Below are 27,572 nucleotides of genomic sequence, written 5' to 3'. Positions count from 1 at the left end.
AGAATAATATCATCAACATATAGCAGAATGTAAGCAATGTCAGAACCTCGACAATAAATAAAGAGAGAGTGATCAGATCAGCTATGTGAAAAACCAATAGTGGAGACTTAGTCTGCAAAGCGTTGGAACCATGCACGGGAAGCTTGCTTAAGTCCGAACAACGATTTATTCCAGAGACAGACATGATGTGGATGCTTTGGATCCTTAAACCCAATAGGCTGATGCATATAAACAGTCTCATTAAGATTACCGTGTAGGAAAGCATTCTTGACGTCCAACTGATGAATGGGCCAAGAGTGTGCAAGTGCAATGCTCAAGACAGCGCGAATAGTAGCCGGTTTGACAACCAGACTGAAAGTCTCGTCGCAGTCAACTCCAACCTGTTGAGACCTATCATCACAGACAAGACGAGCTTTATGCCTCTCAAAAGAACCATCAGATTTCTTTTTATGACGAAAAATTCACATAGAACGAATAAGATTCACATCAGTGGGACGTGGAACCAACTCCCACGTCTTATTACTAATTAGAGCATTATATTCATCAACCATGGCAGCTTTCCAATTGTGGTCATTTAGAGCACTGACAGGATTTCGTGGGATAGGCGAGATGGAGGGAGTGCTAGAAGTATTTAAGTTGAACGGTTATTTAGGCTTAAAAATCCCATGTTGGCTTCTAGTGACCATGCGGGTGGGCTGCTGGGCAGTCACGGGTGGGGCAGTGGGGGGTAGGGGTTGTGGGGCAGTGACCGTGGGGTTGGACTGCTGGGCAGTGGGGGGGAGGGCTCCTGGGCAGTCACGGGTGGAGCAATGGGGGGGAGGGCCTGGACCGAGGGAACGACGGGTGGAGGAGGCTGTGACAGAAAATGCAGGGTATATGGAGAAATCCCATGGTCCAAAAAATCATAAGAAGTTGGGGTTGGTGAGTGTAATTTGGAGAAGGGAAATTGAGTTCCTCAAAGATGACATGCCTTGAGATGATGATTTTGTTGGTGGATAAATCATAACATTTATATCCTCTATGATTCAACGGATAGCCCAAAAATACACACGGGGTGGATCTTGCTTGTAACTTATGAATAGTTGTAGATGGGAAAAGTGGATAGCATAGACACCCAAAAACCCGGAGATGAGAATAGGAGGGGGTTCGTTGATAGAGAACTTGTGTTGGTGATTTATACCCAAGGACTTTGGTGGGAAGTATTAAGGAGGTATGTGGTCATTTGGAGAGCTTGATGCCAAAAAGAGGGGGGCATGGAAGAGTGCGCACTATGTTGTTAATGGATTTAATTTTTCTTTCCGCTTTGCAGTTTTGAGGAGAGGTATGGGGGCAAGAAAATAAAAAATTTAAACCATTTGAGGCGCAAAAAGATTGAAAATGCTCATTGGCGAACTCCCGCCCATTATCACATTGAATGTTTTTAATGTCTCTTTCGAATTGAGTCCGTATTAATGCCTTAAAAGATAGAAAAGTGGAATAGACTTGGGACTTGTTAGAGATTGGAAAAGTCCAAAGAAAATTACTATAATCATCAAGAAAGAAAACATAATAGCGGTGCCCATTAGAACTTAAAACAGGAGATGTCCATAAATCACTATGAATGATATCAAACGGCATAGTAGTAAATGACAATGAATCATAAAATGGCAATTTAACATGTTTCCCCAAAGGACAAGAGGTACAAAAAGAATTTCGGGCCCTATTACATTCAATTAAGGCATTACTACGAAGAGAACTAAGGATAGCATTTCCCGGATGGCCGAGTCGGGAATACCACAAGCTAGGTGATGCGGCAATGAAGGTGGATGGTGGAGTGGTCCACTTTGTGGCAATGATAGGATACAATTCCCCGGTGCTCCCACATCTCATTAGGCGGCTCCCCGTTGGTAAATCCTTCACAGAAAACCCAAGAGGATCAAACTCAACAGAAACATTATTGTCCTTAGTGAATTTACGTACGGAAATAAGGTTTTTGATGAGTTTTGGAGCATGCAAGACATTTCAGAGACGTAATTGAGGATTAGGTGGGGGTAGGGATGTATGACCATAGCCTCGAATTGGAATAGTGCTACCATTACCAACAATGATTCCAGAATTATTGCTCAAATTAAAATAAGACGTGAGAGTACCTGAGTTGGCAGTCATGTGGGAAGTCGCTCCGGTGTCCATGTACCAATTATCATCCGATTGATGCATGGACAAAGTGTGCATGGTTGCCTCCACGTCTGTCGGAGTGTACCCAGAATAAGTCGGACCATGCATGGAATAGGTCTGCTGAGGTCGTGGACCCGAACCGAGAATGCCACTGCCGGGCCGCGGTGTGGTGGGACGCTACTGCCACTATCTCGTCGGATACGGGTAGGGGGGAATTGGCCACTGCTGGGGCGGCCAGGCAGGCCAGTAGTAGCCCCCTGCCGGTGGCTGTCCCGTCGGCCACCGGCCGTTGCTGGTTTGTCCGCCGCCGCCACGGTCGGATTTCCCGCGGTTGTTGTTGTTGTTGTTCCCCTTTCCCTTGTTCCTATTAGAATTCCTGCCACGATTATTATCACGACGGTTAGTTGAATTGTTGTTGTCGCCAGGTGGCGAGGAGGGAGTATCATTATCAACAAGTAGAGCCGCGAGACTGGAATCGCGGGCACGTTCCTTGGCTGTTGCGTCTTCGAGCTTGAGTCTGGAGCACACTTCAGAGAAAGAGGGCAGCACATCCTTCTGCTAGATGGTGGTTACAAAGTGTGCATATGTCTCTGGTAAGCCTGCAAAGAGGCGTAAGACCATACGTTGGTCGGACACCGGCGACCCCACGTTAGCAAGCTGATCCGCGAGAGACTTGAGCCTATTATAATAGGTCATAACCGAGTCGAAGTCGGCCATTTTTGTGGTGGTGAATTCAGTTTCAAGGTACGCTGCCCTTGAGTGCTTGTTATCTTGGAAAAGTTGAGCAACTCGATTCCAAGCCTCCTCTACAACATCATCCGCCACGAGAATAGAGGTAAGAATATCATGGGATACGGTGGCGTATATCCATTGAAGGACCACCGCATCTAGCCGTTTCCAGAGCGGAAGGTTAGCCGCCTTTGTTGCGTTGTACACGGTGAGTTCAGTGGTGTCAGTTGGTGGTATGATGTGTTCAAGTATGGAGTGGACGCGGGCTAGAACTTTGAATAGTGTCGCCCATTCGTGATAATGGCCGGTTTCCATGTCTAGAGTGATTGGGATTAAAGATTTCACATTCGTGACGGTTAAAGCAGAATGAAAATTTTTGTTGTCAGCCATTGAAGAGAGAAGAGGGAGGAAGAAGGGGTGGCGGCTACGGCTAGGGTTAGGAGAGAAGAGGGAGGTGGACGGCTAGGGTTTAGGAAGCTAGAGTTTTTAGGAGAAACCTAGTCTGATACCATGTAGGAAATCAATCCGTGATTTGTATTGATGTATGAAAGTCATTATATACAAAGTAGGTATCTCCTATCAGAATGATACTAGGCTAAATTATAGGACCTAATTACTATACATAAGGAAGAGAATATTTACAATATTTACATAGACTATTACATAGTCTATCAGCATCTTATTTTTTGATTCTTGAAACTTAAGCCTTATATATAGTTGCATCTTACTTTGTTGAATCTTGAAACTTAAGCCAAAATTTTGCTAAGAAATAGTACTAAAGATTTCTCCAACTAACTTGTAACATAAGCGTCTTTGTACCATGTGCGACCAAAGATGCCGTTTGGACATGCAATTTCAAATCATTATTTCGAGTCTTAATTTGATTTCAAATACGTACTATTTGTTTTATCATATTTTGTATAAATCTTCAACTTTCTTGAAATTTTGATTTCAAATCTCAAATTCACCTCAAAAGTAGAAATTCAACTCCAAGAAAATTCTGAAATTTATGATTCAATTTTTTTAAAATTTAAAACTTACCCATGATTTTAGATTTTGCAAAAAAAAAAAAGACATATCTTTATTACAAAAGTAATTACCCAACTCCTACTTTGCCGATCCATTTCCCCCTTCCATAAAACACACGCAAATATTAGTTGGTGCTCTTGCGAGGAATCCTTGTTAATTAATTGTTAATTTAGGTATAGGTTTCTTTGCTTGGTAAAATTATATAAGAATTGGAGAAAGTTATGATAGTTTATACAAATTATTGAAAAAGTACAATTTGATGCTAATCTTTGCTTGCAAATTTTATAATCAAACACAATTTCAAACTTTAAATCATGCTTCACTCAAATCAGTAATGTCATAGTTCATGTTCAAACTCCTAAGCATTGTTATATTATTCCACATTTGATTGGATGAAGAAAAGAGGCTATTGTTTTCTACTACACCCTCATTACTATTTACTTATCGTATCAGTTTTTTGCACATTCTTTAAAATTTCTAAAATGACAAGTATTTTAGGATAATTAATTTTGACAAACATGACAAATAAACAAGAACGGAGAAATGAGTCAGGCCAAGGTTCGTTTCTTGATATAGTATTAAAGCCACACTCATCTTTTCTTACTTAACCACCATATGCTATATTATTCAGACTTAAGTTGTCCAAACCTAATCACGTGAGAGGCGTTAGATTGTCTCATAGTATTTGGTAGTATATTGGCGTTAGATTGTCTCATATTTGGTAGTATATTGTTTTCTCCATATATGATTTTAAATCTTCCTCATACCTAATTTTGAACTATTTTTATGTTGAGTTAAACATGAAATAGTGAAAGAAAGCAAAGGCAATAATGACATTTGATGGAGTACCAGGAGTGTGCAGATTGCAGAAGAGAACTAACATGACCTTGTCGGTTGTTTAATAAAGTTAAGTCTCACTATGTCATCACTTACAACACCCTCTGATGCTTTTCTATAACTAAACGTAATACACGCAACACCATCTTATTGTGCTTCCTTTTCATGGGTTGGATGGCTCTACGGAGACAAAAGAAACTTCTTTTATTGTCTTAAAAAGACCCCATTCAAATTGTTTATTCTCCAAATGGAAAATAGTACTCCCCTGTACCAATTTATATGAGGCTTTCGGAATACGAGGGTTAAAATAAATTCTTTGATTCAATTTTAAACATGGATTCTTTGAATATTTTATAATAAAAGTTATATATTTGAAAATTACATAAAAATTATTACAAGTCTGTATAATTAGTAATTTACAATATATAGAACGAATTGGAGAACTATAGTAAAACTCTCGTATAAATTTGAGATGAGATAGTGCTACTAATGTATCTCCTAGATCATTTTGCAAGCCCCTTATAGATCCACCTAAGATCAATTTCCGATGTTTGCAGTTACATCACAGTCTAATTTTTACCCTCTTCTCGATTTGTTGAGATTAGTCTCTTAATAACAATCCCTCCGTCTTATTTCAACTATCACTTAGCTCAAAAAAATTATTTCAAAACAATTATTACGTAACTCAAGATTAAAGTTGGCAATCGTTTCCAACTATACCTTTAACATTTAAAAAGTACTCCGTCCATCCCATTTAATTGTCGCGTTAGCTCTTTTCACACCTATAAAAAAATAATTACAAGATATAGTATCGTAAGTTAACCCTATTTCTTAGATACTTTTTGAGATTAAACATTATTAAGAAGAATTGTTTTTCTAGTTTAAGGGTATAGTTGAAAACACTTGCCGATTTTAGACTTTAGAAACTTGAATTCCTAAAGTGATAATTATGTTGGGACATCTATTTGAGCTAAAACGACAGTTAAAATGTGACAGAGCAAGCTAGTAGTTCTTTTTAATACTACTCAATTCTCAAAAAGTATCAATATATATATATGAATAACTTAGAATATTATACCTTTAATTTGTATTTCTTGATTTCTTAATGAGCGTGCAAAAAAAAAATAGTTAAAATGGGACAGAAAGCTAAGAGTCCTAGCTACACAGTCGTTTGGTCATTTATTTGTCCACATCTGAGTTTCTTTGCTAGAAGGGTTCAAATTAGGATATATCATATATGGAATGCAAGGAATGATGCTGTATGGAATCAAAAAATTATCAGGCCTCAAATGATGGTGCTGCAAATACGAGAAGAGAGCAGGATTAGAGCCTTAGAGATGCTAAAGAGGAGAATAACCTGTAACGATAGGAAATGGATAGAACAATTGTATACGTAGGAAATGTATAGGTTCAAAATAGGTGTCAAAGTAAGTGAAAATGAATAGGTGGTCGGGGTCTGTTAGGCAGGAGAAGTTACTTGGCTTTTGATAGGATATAAGATATATGTAAATGTGTTGGGATGAAATACAATGAGTTTTGTTCGACCAAAAAAAAAAAAAAGAAGGGTTCAAATTAGGTACACGCGTTTTGTGGGTTTAGCACTAATAAGTAAAAGAAGTGATAAGTCTTAGTCACTTGATTGATTAGCCTTCAAATACTTCTCTTATATAGAAGAGATCACTATGTCATTAGCCCAAAAACAAAGTTAAGAGAGAATATTTTCCACGGTAAGGATCTGGTTAACTTGGGACAAAGATTAATTGGAGGGTGAGTTTCAAGATCAAAGGGTCATTTCAGATAATCTAAGACTTATTTATGGAAGACAGAGACCAAGAAAAGGATATGGGCATGCCTAATTCTATGAGCAATATTAATCCTTCTCAACATGAATCATCATCTTCCCATCAAGAGCAAAGACAACTAAATTCACATCAACAAGTAGAAAAAGATCCAAACTCCGATCCAGATCCACTAAATGTAGCTGCAGCCAAGACAGTGCAACTACGACAACCACAATCGACAACCTCAATCCGATACCGAGAATGTCTCAAGAATCATGCTGTAAATATGGGAGGACATGTCCTCGATGGATGTGGAGAATTCATGCCAACTGGAAAAGAAGGAACCCCACAAGCCTTAAAATGTGCTGCTTGTGATTGTCACCGAAATTTTCACCGAAAAGAAACCAAGGCTGAGACAATAGCTCGTACTATTGGCCCATACTCCACATTTCCCACAATGCAGATTAATAAGTACTTTCACGGTCCCGTGCCAGCTGTAATGATGAATTTCAGAGCGAATAAATATATCGGATCTTCAGCTGATGAATCATCAAGTGAAGATCTTGTCAACTTGTTCGACCGAGGAGGACAAGTGGTAATGCAACCTTCTAATCTTTCGATATCGAAGAAGAGGTTTCGGACAAAATTTAGTCAGGAACAGAAAGAGAAAATGCATGAATTTGCTGAGAAATTGGGATGGAGGATCCAGAAAGAAGATGAACAACAACTGCAGCAATTCTGTAATGAAGTGGGTGTAAAGAGACAAGTTTTCAAAGTATGGATGCACAACAGTAAACAAGCAAACAAGAAGAAGTCACAAACGTAAGGCTTCAATTAATTATTAGCTGCTTATAACCTTGTTTAATACATCATACTGTTAGATTCTTTAATTAGGACAATATATTACTACTTTATTTGTGCATAAATCAAAGAGACTAGATGAATGAAGTATTTCGCCAAGAACATATTCATTTTATGTTTTAGCTGTCAATTTATTACAACTTCCAGCAGCCTATGTTATTTTTCATTAAAAACCAAAGATATTAGACAAACAACATGCATTAATTTGTCATTTAAGTTTCACCAGCTGGTTTACAAGATGAAAGGTGGGGTTGCTCAACCAGTGAGTTGACAATTGCCTTATCAAAATGGGATCGAAATGTGCCACACTGCCTTTATAGTAGAGAATTTGTGATTTAGAGAAGATATATTGTAGTAACAACACCTTAAAATTAAGGAGTTTCTCATTCTTCCGAGGAGAGTATGATCATGATAAAACCAAAATTGTAAGACAGAACTAAGAATGGTCAAAGCTGTGTAGAACCCGTTTGACCATAAGAATTATTCACTTTTTCCGATTTTTTTCACGTTATTTAAAAAACAGTGTTTGGTCGTGAAAATTCCAATTGGAAAACATACAAAATCATATTTTCACTTTGGACCATTGCATTTATTTTCTTTTCAAATTTTACCCTAAATATTTTATTTTTATAAAAATGGCCCCATTTATATTAGCAACCAAATTGTTGCATGCACTACTACCTATTACCCAATATTTTAAACTTCGTAGAAAAAAATTGAAGCTCTTTGGGAGTTGATCAGTTTGAAAAAAATAGTAAGCATTACAGTTAACGAATGTAAATTTTTTTAAATTACATAAAATAAGAATGATTAGAGTTAACAAATGTGATTTGGATAGATGAAAAAAAAATGGAAAATTCGGAAAAATTAGTCGAGTTGGGTGGTTTTGCTAGTTTTTAGAAATAGGGCAATATAAATCATATTTCACATTTTTTTAAAAGACATTAAAACAACCAAATACTATTTGTAAATTCCATCTTCAACTCAAACTTCAAAAGTTCCAAACAAAGTGAAATAATATTTGGCTTCTATGGCCAAACGCCTACTAAGTCACCCTCCTTATTTACCTTATTGTTATTATCAAAGCCGGCGCTCACTTACCTTCCACACTCAAACCTGTCCAACAAGTAAATAAGAACATTAGATTCCCTTACCTCCTATACACTCACGGAGAACTAATTCAATTGTTGATGGATAGAAGGGAGAATGCCGCTTTAGAAAAGATGTGCTCTACTAGTCTCTCTCTCTCTCTTTTCTTTTTTTTTAATTCCTTCGCAGGCCAGTTCCAATTCCCTCTTAGAAATAGCAGTCGCAAGCCTTTTATAAGGCAGGCTACGATGGGTCCCATGATTCTGAAACCAAGAAAACTGCTTCCAAATAAATCGGTCCACCTGAAACCCCTTCCTCCAGCCCCCTCACCTAATCCTCTGCCTCAAAATTCCCATCCGATTTTGAAACCTGATTAGTTCTCGAAAAAAAGAAAGTATATAGAACCAAAGCATGTACTTGTGATAAATATGGCTGATACTATTGACAGATGTGCACCTAGAGATAGGTGAAGGCAAGGGTTCAATTCATTCCCCTTTGCTAAAAAAATACTTTAATTTGTAAAGAGGACAAAAGTTAGACTTTTTTGGTTATATATAAATTGTTGAATTCTTTTCACATGTAAGGAAGAATTCTAATGTATTCTAATGCAGTGGTAAAGGATGCTAAAAAATTGCTTGAAACACAGGTTCAATTCTAAGGCTTAGCTCCACTTACCCCCTGTTTGGATGGTGGTTTCCCGTGGTTCATTAATGTACAGTATGGTATGGTACAGTATGGTGTTGTATTGTATTGTACTGTACTGTATTAATGAACACCATGTTTAGATAGACTGTATCGTTTGTTGTGGTTTAATAACATTTGTATTGTTTGATTTGACTGTATGGTACTGTATAATAACTTATAAGTTTACTAAAATACCCTTAACTCTTAATTAGAAATTAGTTTATATATATTAATAAAACTCAGGTAAAGAATAAAATAGGAACTTTAAAAAATAAGTAGGTAGTGAGTGGGGGTGGGTGGTGTGAGGTGCATGATTGTGGGATGAGGGTGGGTTGGGTGGTGGTGAGGGGTGGTGGAGGGGTGGGTGGTGTGAGGTGGGTGGTTGTGGGATAAGGGTGGGGGTAGTGGGTGGTAGGGTGGGGGTAAGTTGTTGTGGGGTGGGGTTGGGCGGTGGTGAGGGGTAGTGAGGTGGGTGGTTAGGGTGGGTGGCAGAGGAGTGGGGTAGTTGGGGGTGGGAGTGGGTGGTAAGGCAGGGGTGGGGTGGGGGTGAGTGGTAGGGTGGGGGTGGTGTGGGATGGATGGTGGAAGGTGGGGCAGGGATGGGGTGGGATGGATGGTGGAGGGTGGGGCAGGGGTAGGGTGGGGGTCAGTGGTAGGGTGGGAGTGGAGTGGGTATAATGGAGAAATGAAATATGTAACCACGGAAAAATCACCAAATTTGTGGTTACAAAAATTGAGACTTTTCATAATTATATAACCATGGAATAAACCACGGGTTTACAACAATGAAAATAAACATGATTTCATAGAAAATCATACATTAATGAACCACGGGAAACCACCATTCAAACAGGGGGCTAGTGAGTTCCTTGTCTTCCGCAGTTGTAGTGGAGGGTTCATACTTTATTAATGGTGCAGCATCCATTTTTCCTCACCTCTACGTGATAAAAATGAATTCTAAATTTTTTATCTCAAGTGTGACTTTTTAATGTTTTATGCATCTTCTTGTATAAATAAATGATTCCACAGCTACATACACCCCCTGCAAACTTTGATTTTGTCCCGATCTTCCAACGAACAAAATTGAACCGACCTTTTTTCTTGAGTCTACAAGGAATTGTGCGGATTCTGCCGGGCTAAGTCCAGACCTGTTATTAATTCTTTTCCACAGCTTGTAAAGTGGTAAATTTTATTTTCTTTATAAAATTGGGCTATCGAAAATATTTACCAGAATATACACTGCTTTTTGTCTCTCTTTCTCCTTCTCTCCCCTCATTTATATCAATTGTTCATGTGAAAATACTCCTTGGATAATTACAACAAAGCAAGGCAAATACTGAATCCATGAGACCTTGATTGCTTTGATGCTCATGAACATCAAACTGCAAGTTTGGCTACCGAGAAATATAACCCTAATACCGTGACATCCTCCATCTGATATTATATCGGACCAATAGGGTAAAATAAGGAATATCTTTTTTGTGAAACTCTTATGTAGTACTGAAAATGCAATCTAGTAGTACTTTTTTTTCAATCCCCTTGTTGGAATAAATAAGAAGTTTAAAGTTAAATAATTTTCAAATATAGACAAATGTCATTCTTTTCGGAGTAAAATAAAAGAATGTCACATAAATATATAAAATAAAGAGTACAAAATAGCTCTAAAATAAAACTAATTAAGGTAAACCACTAGCTAGGTCCAGATTTAAAATTCCCGTTCTATCTGGATTTCCAGACTGAATGGGTTATCAAGTAGCCATTATTACGGCCAATGACTTGTAATTTCACTCCCAATAGCAAGACAAGGGCGAACAAGACTGTTGGGAATGTTCATAAACAAAGTGGAATCATTGGTGAAAGGGAAAGAACAAAAGAAAAAGGAAAGAGGCATCTTTTAGGATTGGATAGCATATAAGTGCTCGCTCTTCCAATTTATGTGATACTTTTTACTTTTCGAGACTCAAATTGTATGAACTTTGACTAATTTTTTAAGATGTATTTTTTTACCAAATTGATATGAGAAAAGTTGTAACTTGTAGTACTTTTTATGTAGTTTTCAATTATATAAAATTTTAATATTAAAATATTGAGTTAATCTAAAACAATTTAGCTTCAAAGTTTAGTCAAATTGACTCTCGAAAAGCAAAAAAATATCACATAAATTGAGACAGAAGGAGTACTATTTTTATTGGATTACCAACTCAATGTTTTTTTCTATAGAAATTTTAGGATATTTACCTTATAAGTAACATCATCGTGTAAATATGTTATTCTACCGTGGGGCATAGAACTTAAAATCTCACACTTTCGTATTGACCATCAACGTAGATTTTGACCTGAAGGACGTCAGGAGCTGCAAAAAGCAAGTCTTTAGCGCACCATGCGTGACTATGAATTAACAGGATACTAATGATGGTACTATTTGAAGAATCTAAGCTTAGATCTTAGTATATAATTTAGCACTTTAGACGTACAATGATGCACGCTTTTTCAATTCAAAAGCAATGATCATTTGTCGCACAATCTTATGTTCACACCGGAGATTATAACCCTTGATTAGTTTCCAATAGTACCTGTTTAAAACTAAGTGGTAATTTTAAAAAACGAAAAAGGGTCAAATATACTTGAACTATTGAAAAAGGGGCTAAATATAACCCTCATTATACTTTGGGGTCAAAGATACTCCTACCGTTATACTTTGAGCATAAATATATCCTTTATTTTAACGGAGAACACGGGTCATCATAATATTGGCATATTTTAACTATTTTCAAATTAATTAAAAACTGAGGGAAGCTCTATCAATGACGCCGCCATCGCCATCGCCATCGCCAGCGCCAGTCAAAAACATATTCACCACAAGCACGCCACCCTCCTCTGCCTCTACCTCAAGAAAAAAAACTCAATTTTGTTCAAGAAGTAAAAAAAGGACTGATCCTTCTAGTGCTGCTGTTCAGATATGGTAAGGGACCTTACTAGAACGAACTAAATGGAATATGACAAAAACAGATAGCACTGTGAAGAGCAATTGATAATTCTACCCAACATTCCTTGTGGAATATAACCCGTAAGGCTGGATAAGGATATCCAGAAACTAACTGTAAGTAAAAAGCCGTGACTGGAATTCCTATATAATAATTTGAGCTGCTTCTAAAACATAGAATAAGAAACTTCCATTTGTCAATCAATGCATTCCTTCTTGAACAAAATTGAGTTTTTTTCTTGACATGGCGGAAGGTGGCGGTGGAGGAGGGAGGCGTGGTGTTACACCTCGGAAATTTTCCGTTGGTACGCAACTGAACGAATATCGGAAAGGGATTACGAGCAACGAGTTAGCCAGGACTTAGTGATGTCTTGGAGAAGAGTTATAACGTCCCTTAGATTGGTATTGAAGTGTTGAACAAGTGTTAAGAAGGTTCCGCAAGGATTGGAGATCAAACGAAGTGATGAGAATAAGTTCAGTGAACTGGTGAGTTTTACGGCTCATTATACGGACCGTATAATGTTTTACGGACCGTATAATGGACCGTAAAACCATCACAGTGGATGATGGTTGCTGGTGGAAATTTTACGGTCAGTTATACGGACCGTATAAATTTATACGGACCGTATAACGAACCGTCAAATGGTCACAATAAAGGGGTGCAGGCAGACCCATTTCACGGTCTATTATACGGACCGTATAACCATTATACGGACCGTATAATGGACTGTATAGTGGAACCCGACAGATCAGTAGAATGTTATTAAATAAAGGGCCAAGTTCATGAAATCATTTTCAACATTTCCTCCCTCTCTAAAACATCTCTCTACATTTATTATACAAGTTTTCAAGGATTATAAGCCATCAACAACATTAAATAAGTGAATCAAGAGTAAGAACCCATCAAGGATCATCTAAAGTCAAGAAATCCAAATGGAGAAAAACTAGGGTTTTGCTCAAAGTGGAACATTATCAACTAAGGCTTGTTCCTACAACATCTAAGGTAAGATTCATGATATTTATATGTTGTTTAAGGTATATGAGAGTTAAAATGCTTGGTCATCAGAAGAGAATAGCAAAATGGGTTATGAATGATGAATAGTGACGTTTTTGAGACATAGTTTGAATTGAATCATGATTGTTGTTGTGTTGTGATATGAATGTGTTATAAATGACGTTAAGATCATGAAATACACATTGTATATGAATGGACGAAGTTGGGTGTTGTGACCATAAATAGGGATAAATGGAAGTGAATTAAGAATGTGGATGATGTAGATGACTAAAGGCTATTATTATGATGTTGTGAATGTATTGTTGACGTTTGGAAGTTGAATTACGATATGGAGGAGTGTCGTATAAATAAAGAAAATGTTGTCCGATTTTCTCTAGTTTTATCCACGTGTGCAAATTATTGATTCTAATGATGGTACGACTTTAATAAAGGTAGAAACGTGAGCATCGGAGGAGTACGTGCAAGTGTAGAATAGTTCGACGAAAAGGTATGTAAGGCTAACCCTTCTTTCATAAGGCATGGTTCATTGGCCAAACTCTTAAATCCTCTATATGAGTATGTTGTCTCCAAATGATTGACATTCCGAGCTCATAAGCTCACAATCCTTGATATGTACTACGATTGTACTATGCACCCCATATGACGAGTAAGCCTAAGATAAAGATGTAGCGATAACGATGATAATAATAACGATGCTAAAGGTGCCTACGGGCTATTATACTTACATGTGCCTATGAAGGGCTATAATGACACCCCGAGCTTATAACGCCGGGTAGGATATATGTATATGAATATGTATAAAGTATGTATACGATTACGAAACGCGCGCACACCTCTGCAGATGGTACGAATAACCCTGAAGCCTTGGTAGGGCCAGGTATGAGTAACCTTGAGCCTTGGTTGGCCAAGTATGTATGAAACACCGATCCCATGAGGTCGGGTATGTTATGTAAATGCTATGTATATGAAATGACTATGTATATAATATGAATATGAATGTGATAAGACTATGTATAAGAATACGAACAAGGGCATGTACACGAACATGAGCACAAGTGTGGTACGAGTACTATTATGGAATACGGATGATGACGTAGGTGTACAAATACGTATGAAAAATGGAAAGTCCTACGAAAGGCAGGTAAGTGCTATGACGATGATATTATTGTCTCCCCCTCCTATGCTATTTCATATGTTGTTCATGATGCTTATTTGTCGATGTTGCTCATGCTTTACATACTCAGTACATTCTTCGTACTGACGTCCTTTTGTTTGTGGACGCTGCGTCATGCCCGCAGGTACACAGGGAGACAGACTTGATCCATAGCTGCCTATTCGGAGATTACATAGCAGAGCTCCATTTCTTCCGGAGTCATAGCTTTTGGGTACTTATTCTTTTGTGTATACAATTATGGGCATAGCGGGGTCCTGTCCCGCTTATGTGATACGTTATACTCTCCTTAGAGGCTCGTAGTCATGTGTATATGGTTAGACATGTCCGGCCTTGTCGGCCTATGTTTTGTATATCATTTTGTCGGCCACGTTAGCCCACGTACATTGATGTGGCATAGATGCCTATGGTGATATAAATGTACCGTTGTCCAAATTGGGACTAGTTGACGAATGAATGTAAATGTATGTATAATTATGTGGCTCACCTAGATGCAAGTATAAGAGTGAGCTAAGAGGGTGCTCGGGTGGGTTAGCACCGGGTGCTCGTCGCGGCCCCGAGTCGGGTCGTGACAAAAGTGGTATCAGATCAGTTCAGTCCTAGGGTGTGTCTACGAGCCATGTCTAGTAGAGTCCTGGTTATGGGTGTGTTGCGCGCCACACTTATAAACAGGAAGCTGCGGACATTTTAGGAATAAATGACCTTCTTTCTTCATAAGAATCGTGCGATAGAGCTATGATGTAAGAAATTATTGTTCCTTAATAGTGTGTTGTGTATTTCAGAGAATGCCTGTAAAGAAAAATGCTACAGCAGCCCAAAAGGGCAAGACGGTGGCAGAAAAGCGGGCTGAAAGAGCACCGCCACCGGTAGTAGAGGAAGATGAGTCCCAGAGTGCGGTTCAATCTCAGTCCTCTCAGACAGTGCCTATTACAGAGGAGCATGAGGGAGCCTCAGCCCCAGCTCCAGCACCTCCAGCTCCTCCACCGAATGCTTCTGGCCAAGATGTGAAAGAGGCCATTAATTTGTTGACCCAGTTGGTTGCGGCCCAGGCTCAGAGGCAAGGTTCAGGGTATGGTGATAGGGCTGTTAGTGCAAGGGCCCGTGATTTCATTACTTTGAACCCCCCGGAATTCATTGGGTCAAAGCCGGAGGAAGATCCCCAAGACTTTATTGATGGTATGCTAAGGACGCTCCGGTTGATACATGTTTCAGACACCGAGTCGGTAGAGTTAGCGTCCTATAGATTGAGAGATGTCTCGATCCAGTGGTATACAGTATGGATCGCTTCGCGGGGAGCCAATGCACCTCCCCCGGTATGGCAAGAATTTGTTGATGTTTTTCTCCGTCACTATATGCCTCCAGAAGTTCGGCGAGCAAGGGCCGATAAATTCTTAAATTTGAGGCAAGGTAGTATGAGTGCCCTAGAGTATAGCCTCCGTTTTAACTCCTTGGCCAGGTATGCTTCGGCCATGGTAGCAGATATGGGCGACAGGGTACATCGATTTGTAAAGGGCCTAGGGCCCCATCTGATAGACAAATGCTTGACTGCGTCCCTTCAGGACGGTATGGATATTGCACGCATTCAGGCACATGCTCAGAACTTAGAGGAAAGCCTACAGCAGCGGAGAAGTGAACGTGAACAGGATAGGGGACATACCAAGAGGGCCAGATCTTCGAGCCCAATAAGTGAGTCCAAAGGCGGACACAGGCAACAATTCCCTAGACATTCGAGCTATTCTATGACCAGTGCACCTCCACGGTTTCCAGACCAGGGCCTTGATAGATCTGTTCGTTCAGGGCCGAGTCAGAGTTATTCGGGGTCCTAGTTTAGAGGTGATTCAGGCCAGTCAAGGCCACCTATACCACGATGTTCCCAGTGTGGGAGGTCGCATTGGGGTCAATGCCGATTGGGTTCAGATGTTTTCTATTCATGTGGTCGACCGGGCCATATTATGCGTGATTGCCCCTCACTGCATGGTAGAGGTAGGACCCAGCCATCAGGGTCGGTAGCCGGATCTTCGGCATCTGTACGCCCTACGGGGCCAGGTTCACATGCGCCAGTCGGCCATGGTAGAGGTAGAGGCAGAGCTCCCAGTACTAGCGGTCCTCAGCACCGTATTTATGCTTTGGATGGACGCCAAGATCTTGAGTCTTCTCCTGATGTGGTCACAGGTATATTATCGGTATTCTCTCATGATGTATATGCTTTGATTGATCCGAGCTCCACATTATCATATGTTACTCCATATATTGCGGGTCGGTTTATAATTGAGCCGGAGTCTATCAAACCTTTTGAGGTGTCTACACCCGTGGGTGACTCGGTAATAGCTAGCCGAGTATATAGAATTGTGTGATTGTGATTTGTGATTGTCGTACCATGATTGATTTGCATGAGCTAGAAATGGTAGATTTTGACGTTATTATGGGCATGGATTGGTTGGCTTCTTGTTACGCCAATGTTGATTGCCGAATGAAGATGGTTCGTTTCCAGTTTCCGGGAGAACCAGTCTTAGAATGGAAAGGGAATGCGGCATCACCAAAAGGTAGGTTTATTTCCTATCTAAAGGCAAGGAAGATGATCACGAAAGGGTGTATTTATCACCTAGTGCGAGTTCAAGATGTAGAAGCTGAATCGCCGACTCTTCAGTCAGTTCCGGTAGTGAACGAATTTCCGGATGTGTTCCCGGAAGAGCTTCCAGGCCTTCCTCCCGAGCGAGAGATCGATTTTTCTATTGATGTGTTTCCAGGCACTAAACCCATATCTATTCCTCCTTATAGGATGGCACCCGCAGAGTTGAAAGAGTTGAAGGAGCAATTGAAAGACTTGCTTGAAAAAGGCTTCATTAGGCCTAGTTCATCCCCGTGGGGATCACCCGTATTGTTCGTCCGGAAGAAGGATGGCTCTTTGAGAATGTGCATTGATTATCGGCAATTGAATAAGGTGACGATTAAGAATAAATATCCTCTCCCGAGGATTGATGACTTGTTTGATCAATTGCAAGGTGCTAAATGGTTTTCGAAGATTGATTTGAGGTCCGGGTATCATCAAGTGAGAGTTAGGGAGAAAGATATCCCTAAGACAGCCTTCAGAACAAGATATGGTCATTTTGAGCTCCGAGTAATGTCGTTTGGGCTAACTAACGCGCCGGCGGTATTCATGGATTTGATGAATAATGTGTTCAGGCCCTTCCTGGATTTATTTGTGATAGTATTTATTGATGACATCTTGGTGTATTCTAGATCCGAGGTAGAACATGCGGATCATTTGCGTATTATCCTTGGAGTTCTTCGAACCCGAGAATTATTTGCAAAGTTTTCCAAATGCGAGTTTTGGTTGAACTTGGTGGCATTTTTAGGGCACATTGTTGCAGCCGATGGTATTCAAGTGGATAGCCAAAATATTGAGGCCGTGAAGACTTGGCCAAGGCCCACAACTCCTACAGAGGTTCGTAGCTTTCTAGGCTTAGCAGGTTATTACAGGAGATTCGTTGAAGGTTTTTCCTCTATTTCTGCACCACTCACAAAGTTGACACAGAAATCGGCAAAGTTTCAATGGACAGATGCTTGCGAGCGTAGTTTCCAAGAGTTAAAGGGGCGATTGACTTCTGCCCCAGTCTTGACACTTCCAGAGGGATTGGAGGGGTATGTCGTTTATTGTGATGCTTCAGGTGTTGGGCTAGGTTGTGTATTGATGCAGCACGATAAGGTGATTGCGTATGCTTCAAGGCAGTTACGGAAACATGAGCAGAATTATCCAACACATGATTTAGAATTGGCTGTGGTGGTCCATGCATTAAAGATATGGAGACATTATTTATATGGTGTCCATGTGGATATTTATACAGATCATAAGAGCCTTCAGTATATCTTCAAGCAGAAAGAGTTGAATTTGCGACAACGACGATGGTTGGAGTTGCTAAAGGATTACGATGTTGATATCTTGTATCACCCCGGAAAGGCTAACGTTGTGGCTGACGCTCTTAGCCGCAGACCCATGGGAAGTCTATGTGAAGTGCGACAAGAGAAGAGAGAAATGACCCGTGAGCTCCAACAGCTAGCTAGCCTAGGAGTCCGAGTGATGGACTCAGGTAGCCGGGGGACCACTATTCAGAATTCAGCAGTTTCATCGCTAGTAGCGGAAGTAAAAGAGCGACAATATGAGGATCCCATGCTAATGCAGTACAGAGATACACTCCCTCAGAAGGAGGAGTCATCATTTGATATTTCGGAAGACGTAGTTCTCCGATGTCGAGGTAGGTTATGTGTTCCCGATGTGGTAGGTCTACGTCACGAAATATTGAGGGAAGCTCATTGTTCCCGTTACTCCATTCACCCCGGAGCGACGAAAATGTATCATGATCTTAAGTCTATATACTGGTGGAATGGAATGAAGAAAGATATAGCGGAATTCGTAGCTCAGTGTCCTAATTGCCAACAAGTGAAGATTGAACACCAAAAGCCGGGTGGATTATTGCAAGCTATAGAAATCCCAACTTGGAAGTGGGAAGTGATTAATATGGATTTCATTACAGGGTTACCCCGTTCTCGACGTAAGTATGATTCCATATGGGTGATTGTGGATAGACTCACAAAGTCAGCTCATTTCTTACCGGTCAGGACGACCTATGTGGCAGAAGATTATGCGAGGCTTTATCTTAAAGAGATAGTGAAACTCCATGGCGTTCCAGTATCTATTATCTCCGATAGAGGGACCCAGTTTACAGCCATGTTTTGGAGATCGTTCCAAGAGGGTTTAAGGACCCAAGTGCGCCTTAGCACGACATTTCACCCACAGACCGATGGGCAAGCTGAACGTACTATTCAGACTCTTGAAGATATGTTACGGGCATGTATGATAGATTTTGGAGGAAATTGGGCTGACCATTTGCCACTCATTGAGTTTGCTTACAATAACAGTTATCATTCTAGCATTCAAATGGTGTCGTATGAGGCTTTATATGGGCGAAAGTGTAGATCCCCGATTGGGTGGTTCGAAACTGGAGAGGCCAAGTTGATAGGGCCAGATTTGGTCCAGCAAGCTATAGAGAAAGTCAAGCTTATACAAGATCGGTTGTTAGCGGCTCAAAGTCGCCAGAAGTCCTATGCGGATAATCGTCGGAGGGACTTAGAGTTCCAAGTTAAGGATTGGGTATTCTTGAAAGTGTCGCCAATGAAAGGCGTCATGAGGTTTGGCAAGAAGGGGAAGCTTAGTACCCGGTATATTGGGCCTTATGAGATTGTGCGCAAGGTAGGCAAAGTGGCCTATGAGTTAGATTTACCTCGAGTGTTAGAGTCAGTTCATCCAGTTTTCCATGTCGCGATGCTTCGGAAATATGTTGGAGATCCTGCGCGGATCGTCCCAGTAAATGATGTCCAAGTGACAGAAAAGTTAACTTATGATGAAATACCCATTGCCATATTAGATAGGCAAGTACGGAGACTTAGAAACAAGGAAGTGGCCTCAGTTAAGGTCTTATGGGGGAACAACAATCGAGAGGAAATGACGTGGGAAGTAGAAGAGAGTATGCAATCCAAATACGTACATTTATTTCAGCCTTTGGACGAGGGCCAAGATGAGACGTCAAAATCATAAGGTATGCATGATTTCCTTTTTATGCTTTTGGGTCGTGTGTGGCCAAATTTTAAATGCTATTGTGTTGTGGCCCTGTGAGGCATCGATATTATGGGTTGTTGTGACAGGTTGGTAGTGCCATATTATAGGGGAAACTCTGGCGAAATTTCTGTAGAATCCCCGAGTGCCTAACATTCGAGGACGAATGTTCTTAAGGTGGGAAGAATGTTACACCTCGGAAATTTTCCGCTGGTACGCAAGTGAACGAATATCGGAAAGGGATTACGAGCAACGAGTTAGCCAGGACTTAGTGATGTCTTGGAGAAGAGTTATAACGTCCCTTAGATTGGTATTGAAGTGTTGAACAAGTGTTAAGAAGGTTCCGCAAGGACCGGAGATCAAACGAAGTGATGAGAATCAGTTCAGTGAACTGGTGAGTTTTACGGCTCATTATACGGACCGTATAATGTTTTACGGACCATATAATGGACCGTAAAACCATCACAGTGGATGATGGTTGCTGGTGGAAATTTTACGGTCAGTTATACGGACCGTATAAATTTATACGGACCGTATAACGAACCGTCAAATGGTCACAATAAAGGGGTGCAGGCAGACCCATTTCACGGTCTATTATACGGACCGTATAACCATTATACGGACCGTATAATGGACCGTATAGTGGAACCCGACAGATCAGTGGAATGTTATTAAATAAAGGGCCAAGTTCATGAAATCATTTTCAACATTTCCTCCCTCTCTCTAAAACATCTCTCTACATTTATTATACAAGTTTTCAAGGATTATAAGCCATCAACAACATTAAATAAGTGAATCAAGAGTAAGAACCCATCAAGGATCATCTAAAGTCAAGAAATCCAAATGGAGAAAAACTAGGGTTTTGCTCAAAGTGGAACATTATCAACTAAGGCTTGTTCCTACAACATCTAAGGTAAGATTCATGATATTTATATGTTGTTTAAGGTATTTGAGAGTTAAAATGCTTGGTCATCAGAAGAGAATAGCAAAATGGGTTATGAATGATGAATAGTGACGTTTTTGAGACATAGTTTGAATTGAATCATGATTGTTGTTGTGTTGTGATATGAATGTGTTATAAATGACGTTAAGATCATGAAATAGACATTGTATATGAATGGACGAAGTTGGGTGTTGTGACCATAAATAGGGATAAATGGAAGTGAATTAAGAATGTGGATGATGTAGATGACTAAAGGATATTATTATGATGTTGTGAATGTATTGTTGACGTTTGGAAGTTGAATTACGATATGGAGGAGTGTCGTATAAATAAAGGAAATGTTGTCCGATTTTCTCTAGTTTTATCCACGTGTGCAAATTATCGATTCTAATGATGGTACGATTTTAATAAAGGTAGAAACGTGAGCATCGGAGGAGTACGTGCAAGTGTAGAATAGTTCGACGAAAAGGTATGTAAGGCTAACCCTTCTTTCATAAGGCATGGTTCTTTGGCCAAACTCTTAAATCCTCTATATGAGTATGTTGTCTCCAAATGATTGACATTCCGAGCTCATAAGCTCACAATCCTTGATATGTACTACGATTGTACTATGCACCCCATATGACGAGTAAGCCTAAGATAATGATGTAGCGATAACGATGATAATAATAACGATGCTAAAGGTGCCTACGGGATATTATACTTACATGTTCCTATGAAAGGCTATAATGACACCCCGAGCTTATAACGCCGGGTAGGATATATGTATATGAATATGTATAAAGTATGTATACGATTACGAAACGCGCGCACACCTCTGCAGATGGTACGAATAACCCTGAAGCCTTGGTAGGGCCAGGTATGAGTAACCTTGAGCCTTGGTTGGCCAAGTATGTATGAAACACCGATCCCATGAGGTCGGGTATGTTATGTAAATGCTATGTATATGAAATGACTATGTATATAATATGAATATGAATGTGATAAGACTATGTATAAGAATACGAACAAGGGCATGTACACGAACATGAGCACAAGTGTGGTACGAGTACTATTATGGAATACGGATGATGACGTAGGTGTACAAATACGTATGAAAAATGGAAAGTCGTACGAAAGGCAGGTAAGTGCTATGACGATGATATTATTGTCTCCCCCTCCTATGCTATTTCATATGTTGTTCATGATGCTTATTTATCGATGTTGCTCATGCTTTACATACTCAGTACATTCTTCGTACTGACGTCCTTTTGTTTGTGGACGCTGCGTCATGCCCGCAGGTACACAGGGAGACAGACTTGATCCATAGCTGCCTATTCGGAGATTACATAGCAGAGCTCCATTTCTTCCGGAGTCATAGCTTTTGGGTACTTATTCTTTTGTGTATACAATTATGGGCATAGCGGGGTCCTGTCCCGCTTATGTGATACGTTATACTCTCCTTAGAGGCTCGTAGTCATGTGTATATGGTTAGACATGTCCGGCCTTGTCGGCCACGTTGGCCCACGTACATTGATGTGGCATAGATGCCTATGGTGATATAAATGTATCGTTGTCCAAATTGGGACTAGTTGACGAATGAATGGAAATGTATGTATAATTATGTGGCTCACCTAGATGCAAGTATAAGAGTAAGCTAAGAGGGTGCTCGGGTGGGTTAGCACCGGGTGCTCGTCGCAGCCCCGAGTCGGGTCGTGACACGTGGTGGTGGTGAATATGTTTTTGACTAGCGTCGGCGACGGCGACTGCGGATGGTGGCGATGGCGGCGTCATTGATGGAGCTTGCCTCAATTTTTAATTAATTTGAAAATAGTAAAAATAGGCCAATAATATGATGACACGTGTCCTGCGTTAAAATGAAGGGTATATTTATATCCAAAATATAACGACAGGGGTATATTTGGCCCTAAAGTATAATAAGGGGTATATTTGGCGCTTTTCTGTTTAAAAGATTTGCATGTAGTAACAATTTGAACATTTCATGTAGTAACAATATTTTTTCACCCATTTTTCCTTTCTTCGTTCTTACCTATAAGGAGCCATTTAGACATGATTTGAAATCATGAGATAAAATCATGTTTAGACATGTAATTTGGATTTCTTAAGTCGTATTTTTTCTTATAGGCATAAAAACCCTACAAGTTATGAAAACTATCAAAACTTTCCCAATTCTTATACAATCTTACCAAATGAGCAACTCATAGTTCATAAGAAAATTAATACGCTACTAGAAGGCCTTTCTAAAAAATACAGCATCAATTGATCAAACTTTTGTTCAATAAAAAGGAAAAATTTAACATGAATAGTAATGTAACTACTCTTTAATATAATCCTCCCACATGGTAGACATAAATAAAGGTTGGTAAATGGTTGGTGGGAGTAATTGTTAAAAATATCTACCAACTTATGGGTCTTTATTCACAAAATATAAACTCATGGGTCAAGTTTTATATTCAAAAATTTTGAAATCCAAATCATGCCTTTTTAGATGATTTGTGATTTCATCTCATGAGATGAAATCACATGTCCAAACGCTGATTTCATCTCATGATTTGAAATCATGACATGAAATCGCATGTCCAAACGCCTACTAAGGAGCCGTTTGGACATGATTTCATCTCAGGAGATGAAATCATAAGATGAAATTATGAGATGAAATCATGTTTGGACATGCAATTTGGATTTCTTAAATTGCAGTTTTTTTTATAACCATAAAAACCTCACAACTTGTGAAAACCATCAAAATTTTTTCAATTCTTATACTACCAAATGAGTAAATCATAGTTCATAATAAAATTAATACGCTGCTAGAAGGCCTTTCTGAAAAATAAAACATCAATTAATCAAACTTTAGTTCAATAAAAAGGAAAATTTAACATGAATAGTAATGTAACTACTCTTTAATATAATCTTCCCACATGATACAAACAATATATCTAATAACTTATGGTTGGTAAACATGATTGGTAAATATATCTACCAACTTATGAGTCTTTTTTTACAAAATATAAACGTATGAGTCAAATTTTACATTTATATTTTTTGAAATCATGCCTTTTTGGATGATTTGAGATTTCATCTCATGAGATGAAATTGCATGTCCAAACGCTTACTAAGAGTCACTAAAACATGCCTATAATACATGAAACTAAACATATGCACCTAAAACATATTTCTCCTTCTATTGTGTTATGTACCGCTAAAACATATTTCTCCTTCTATTGTGTTATGTACCGCGTGTAAAGACATCCGTGGAAGAATGAATTCAGGAAGACGTGGACTTTTTATTAAGGCAAAAGTCATAGATAGCCCCCCTAAACTTTGCCACATTTTTCTGAGGGCTACCTAAATTGAGGATTGTACCTATTGGGTACCTAAATCAATCTAAATTGATTCTATTGGGTACCTTTTGCCTATGTGGCGCCTACGTGGCGCAGCAATTGATTTCACTTTTTCTTGGGGGCATGGACAGCCCTTTCATCCTTAATTTTTTTTTTTAGTTAAAATTTTACCTCTTTTAAATAAAATTTAATAGATAAATTAATAAAAAATTAACTCTATCTGCCCAACCCCCACCCCCGCCCGTCTGACCCCACCCCACCCCTCCCCTTTTTCCCGTCTGTCACAGCCCCTCCCCTTTCTCCACTGTACGTTATCTTCTTCTCTTCTTCTTCATCCATTTTTTTTTTCTCTTCTTCTTCATTGCTTTCTGTTCGCTTCTTCTTCTTCTTCCATTTTTTTTTTTTTGTCTTCTTCTTCATTGCTTTCTGTTTGCTTTCCGTTCGCTTCTTCTCCCATTTTTTTTTTCTTTTAATTATTTATATAAAATTAATTTGTGAATTGGATGTTATTTCTTACCACCATTTTTTTTGTCCTTTTTAGATCTGAAAAGTAACATTACCAGCTTGTTCACCGGAAAAAATAGAGATTTACCATTACTATGACTCTTTTTTTCATCTCACCTTTCATCAAAAGGTTGGTGGGTCTTATAAAGACATTGATAGACCTAAATAAGAGAAGAAAAAGAAAATAAATTATTGGTGGGGTGGGGGGACGACGGTTGGGGGTGGTGGTGCGGCGGCTGGTTGCAGTTGAGGGGGGCGAAGGGGATGAAAATTGGGGGGTGGATGTATAATTTATTTTTTAATTATTATGATGCCCCCCCCCCCCCCCAACCGCCACGTGTCATGTTTTCATTTGACAAAATTGCCACGTCACGGAGAGTGTAATACACTCTCCTAATTTTACTGATTATTGTGAAAAAGGTACCCAATAGGATCGAATTTGGACTGGTCTAGGTACTCAATAGGTACAACCCTCGATTTAGGTAGCCCAGAAAAAAATGTGACAAAGTTTAGGGGGCTATCTATGACTTTTGCCTTTTATTAATCATAATGAAACTTCTAGAAGGACTGTCAAGCCATTGATGATTATTTGTAACTGTAAATTACATCACCAATTTTTATTTTTATTTTGTCACAGTAAACTAATTGATAACAATAAAATCATTAAATTTGACAAATTACAGCAATAAAGTCAGAAACAATTACTTGTCGTATTAAAGTAACCGAGTTATATTCGGTATAATAATAAGTCACTAATCAGTAATTTTGCTCAAACAATATATTTATATTAAGAAAAAATAATTAAAAAAGTACAAATTAAATTTAAAACTCAATTCCAAAACTCATGTGGTTAAACTTCTGTCTCCTTCACTAACTATAACGACAAAATATACGCATCAAAGTATGCTTACTATTGTAGTGGCTATAGTTCAATTAATTTAATATGACAAAAAGTATGTGTGACTGCACATGAGCATACTCTTCCGTATGCCTTCAAGAAGGAAGGCGGCTTTTCCCCCAAAATTCCAGTAATAAATTTAATTACTTTAATATGAACAAAATAGTCATATAATTTTACTATTACATAATGGGTAAGTGTCACTAAATATATCAATTGTTTTTAAGAGGCTGTTACCAAACAGTGTTAAATTGGTCAAGGACTTTCGCCTAGAAGATCTAAGAGACAACCTTATAGAATAAAACAAAGAAATACGAAATGCAGTAACGATTCTTGTAAATTGTGGAGGGATGGAGCAGGCTATACAAATTAGGTTGAACTTAGTAGCTTTGATTCAAATTTTATATTTATTTTAAAATTTTATTAAATATTTACAAATTATTATTTAGAATTCGGTAATTTTAAAAGATCAAAATTCAAAGCCCATAAGCTTCAAATCATGATGCAATCCTCTTTCGATTTGTCAATACACTAGTTAAATTGTTGTAATAAAAATGCATGAGGAATACTAGTACTTCACATGTACTTACTGGAAAAGCTGCCCAAGAATCACATTTGTTCTCTGACTGTGCTTAGCTGCTGGGCCTACCTTGATTTTCATCTGTCTCCGTTGATCAAATGAGCTCTCTCCATAATAGTCTTATTCTTGCAAAGAAGGACTAAGCATAAGAGAGCTCTCCCCATTCCTGCATGCGTTATTACTGTGAAGAAAGAAGAAGCAGCAGCAGCAGCAAGCAACATGGAGGTAACCTGGAAGATGCATGAAACTAGTTATTCTGTAACTGTGCCACGTACTCTATACAAGTGGCTGGCGCAGTTTTTGTATTCCGTGCTCAACTGAATCCAGTGGCGGAGTCACTTTGTGCTAAGGGGTGTCACTGTTCAGCTAGGTCAAAATTTTATTTTATGTATATATACTAAATATATGTTACCTCCCCTTATTTTTTACGATTGTCTACGTTTTTATATTTTGACACCCTCAGTAAAATTCCTGCTTCGCCACTGACTGAATCCAGAATTCTCTGATACAAAATTTAAATATATATGTGACGAAGTTGCAGTTGAATATGCGGATATTGCACTCTCGGCTGTGGCCCGTAGAGGACTGATTAATCCAACTTTCAATTTACTTGTAAAGTTGTATTTATTTTTTCTTCTAATCTTTGTTTGATTCCTTCAAGCTACATTTTGGAACAAGAATTAGGTATTTGTTAAATTCGACATTTAGAGATCAGAGCTGTACTCTTAGAAAAATCATGCGTAATAACGCAAGACGTTTAAAAATACTGCTACTTATTTTTGTTATTTACTGTGATTTTGTCCAGAGAAAATTTTGAAAAAAGTAGGAACGGATGCGGACAGAAAAAGTTCAGTTAAATCCCTCTCCCTTTGAGGTTATAACATCAACTATCAAATATGGATATGATATTCTATAGGATTTAAGTTATATAAATAGATTTTGTACAATAAAAAAAAAAAAAAGGGTACACTATTAGCGCAATTTGCCATTGATAGTATTAGTAATATTTTTCTTCAAATCACCTTGACTGCTTGTTTTGAAGAATTACATGTTGTTATCAGTCAATTTAATTTGAGTGTAAGAAATTCATAACCTGACAAAGATATATTTACAATATCGCATATCTAATCACATTTTGCTCATGAACAATATGAGATTTTTCACTGATCGAGTATTTTTCAGGTCGTTTTACTTTCTAGCATCGATCTATCATTTATTTTTGAAAAACTACAGAGAACTGTAGGTGAACTTTTTATTGATTGAACAACGCACCAGAAAAACATGGCAAGGGCAGTTCACATCCCCGTAAACATTACCCAAAAATTTCCTCACTTTGGTTTCCTTCACGAAAGAGATGCTATA

The 27,572-nt window shown here is 38.8% G+C and overlaps 1 protein-coding gene across 1 annotated transcript; it reads left to right on the top strand.

Moving 5' to 3' along the window:
• Positions 1-5,864: 5,864 nt before the first annotated feature.
• LOC132622474 (zinc-finger homeodomain protein 2) lies at positions 5,865-7,474 on the top strand. The gene has a single exon (XM_060337084.1). It carries the CDS (start codon positions 6,565-6,567, stop codon positions 7,354-7,356), a length of 792 nt encoding a protein of 263 aa, XP_060193067.1. The 5' UTR covers positions 5,865-6,564; the 3' UTR covers positions 7,357-7,474.
• The last annotated feature ends 20,098 nt before the right edge of the window (positions 7,475-27,572 follow it).

The sequence above is a fragment of the Lycium barbarum genome, chromosome 12 (genome assembly GCF_019175385.1).
Source record: "Lycium barbarum isolate Lr01 chromosome 12, ASM1917538v2, whole genome shotgun sequence".
NCBI lineage: Eukaryota > Viridiplantae > Streptophyta > Magnoliopsida > Solanales > Solanaceae > Lycium > Lycium barbarum.
The sequence above is the reverse complement of the archived record's forward strand: the minus strand, read 5'-3'. Positions and strand labels throughout refer to the sequence as shown.

Coding starts and splice junctions, on each gene's coding strand:
- LOC132622474 (XM_060337084.1), top strand. CDS start 6,565: ATGGAAGACAGAGACCAAGAAAAGGATATGGGCATGCCTAATTCTATG.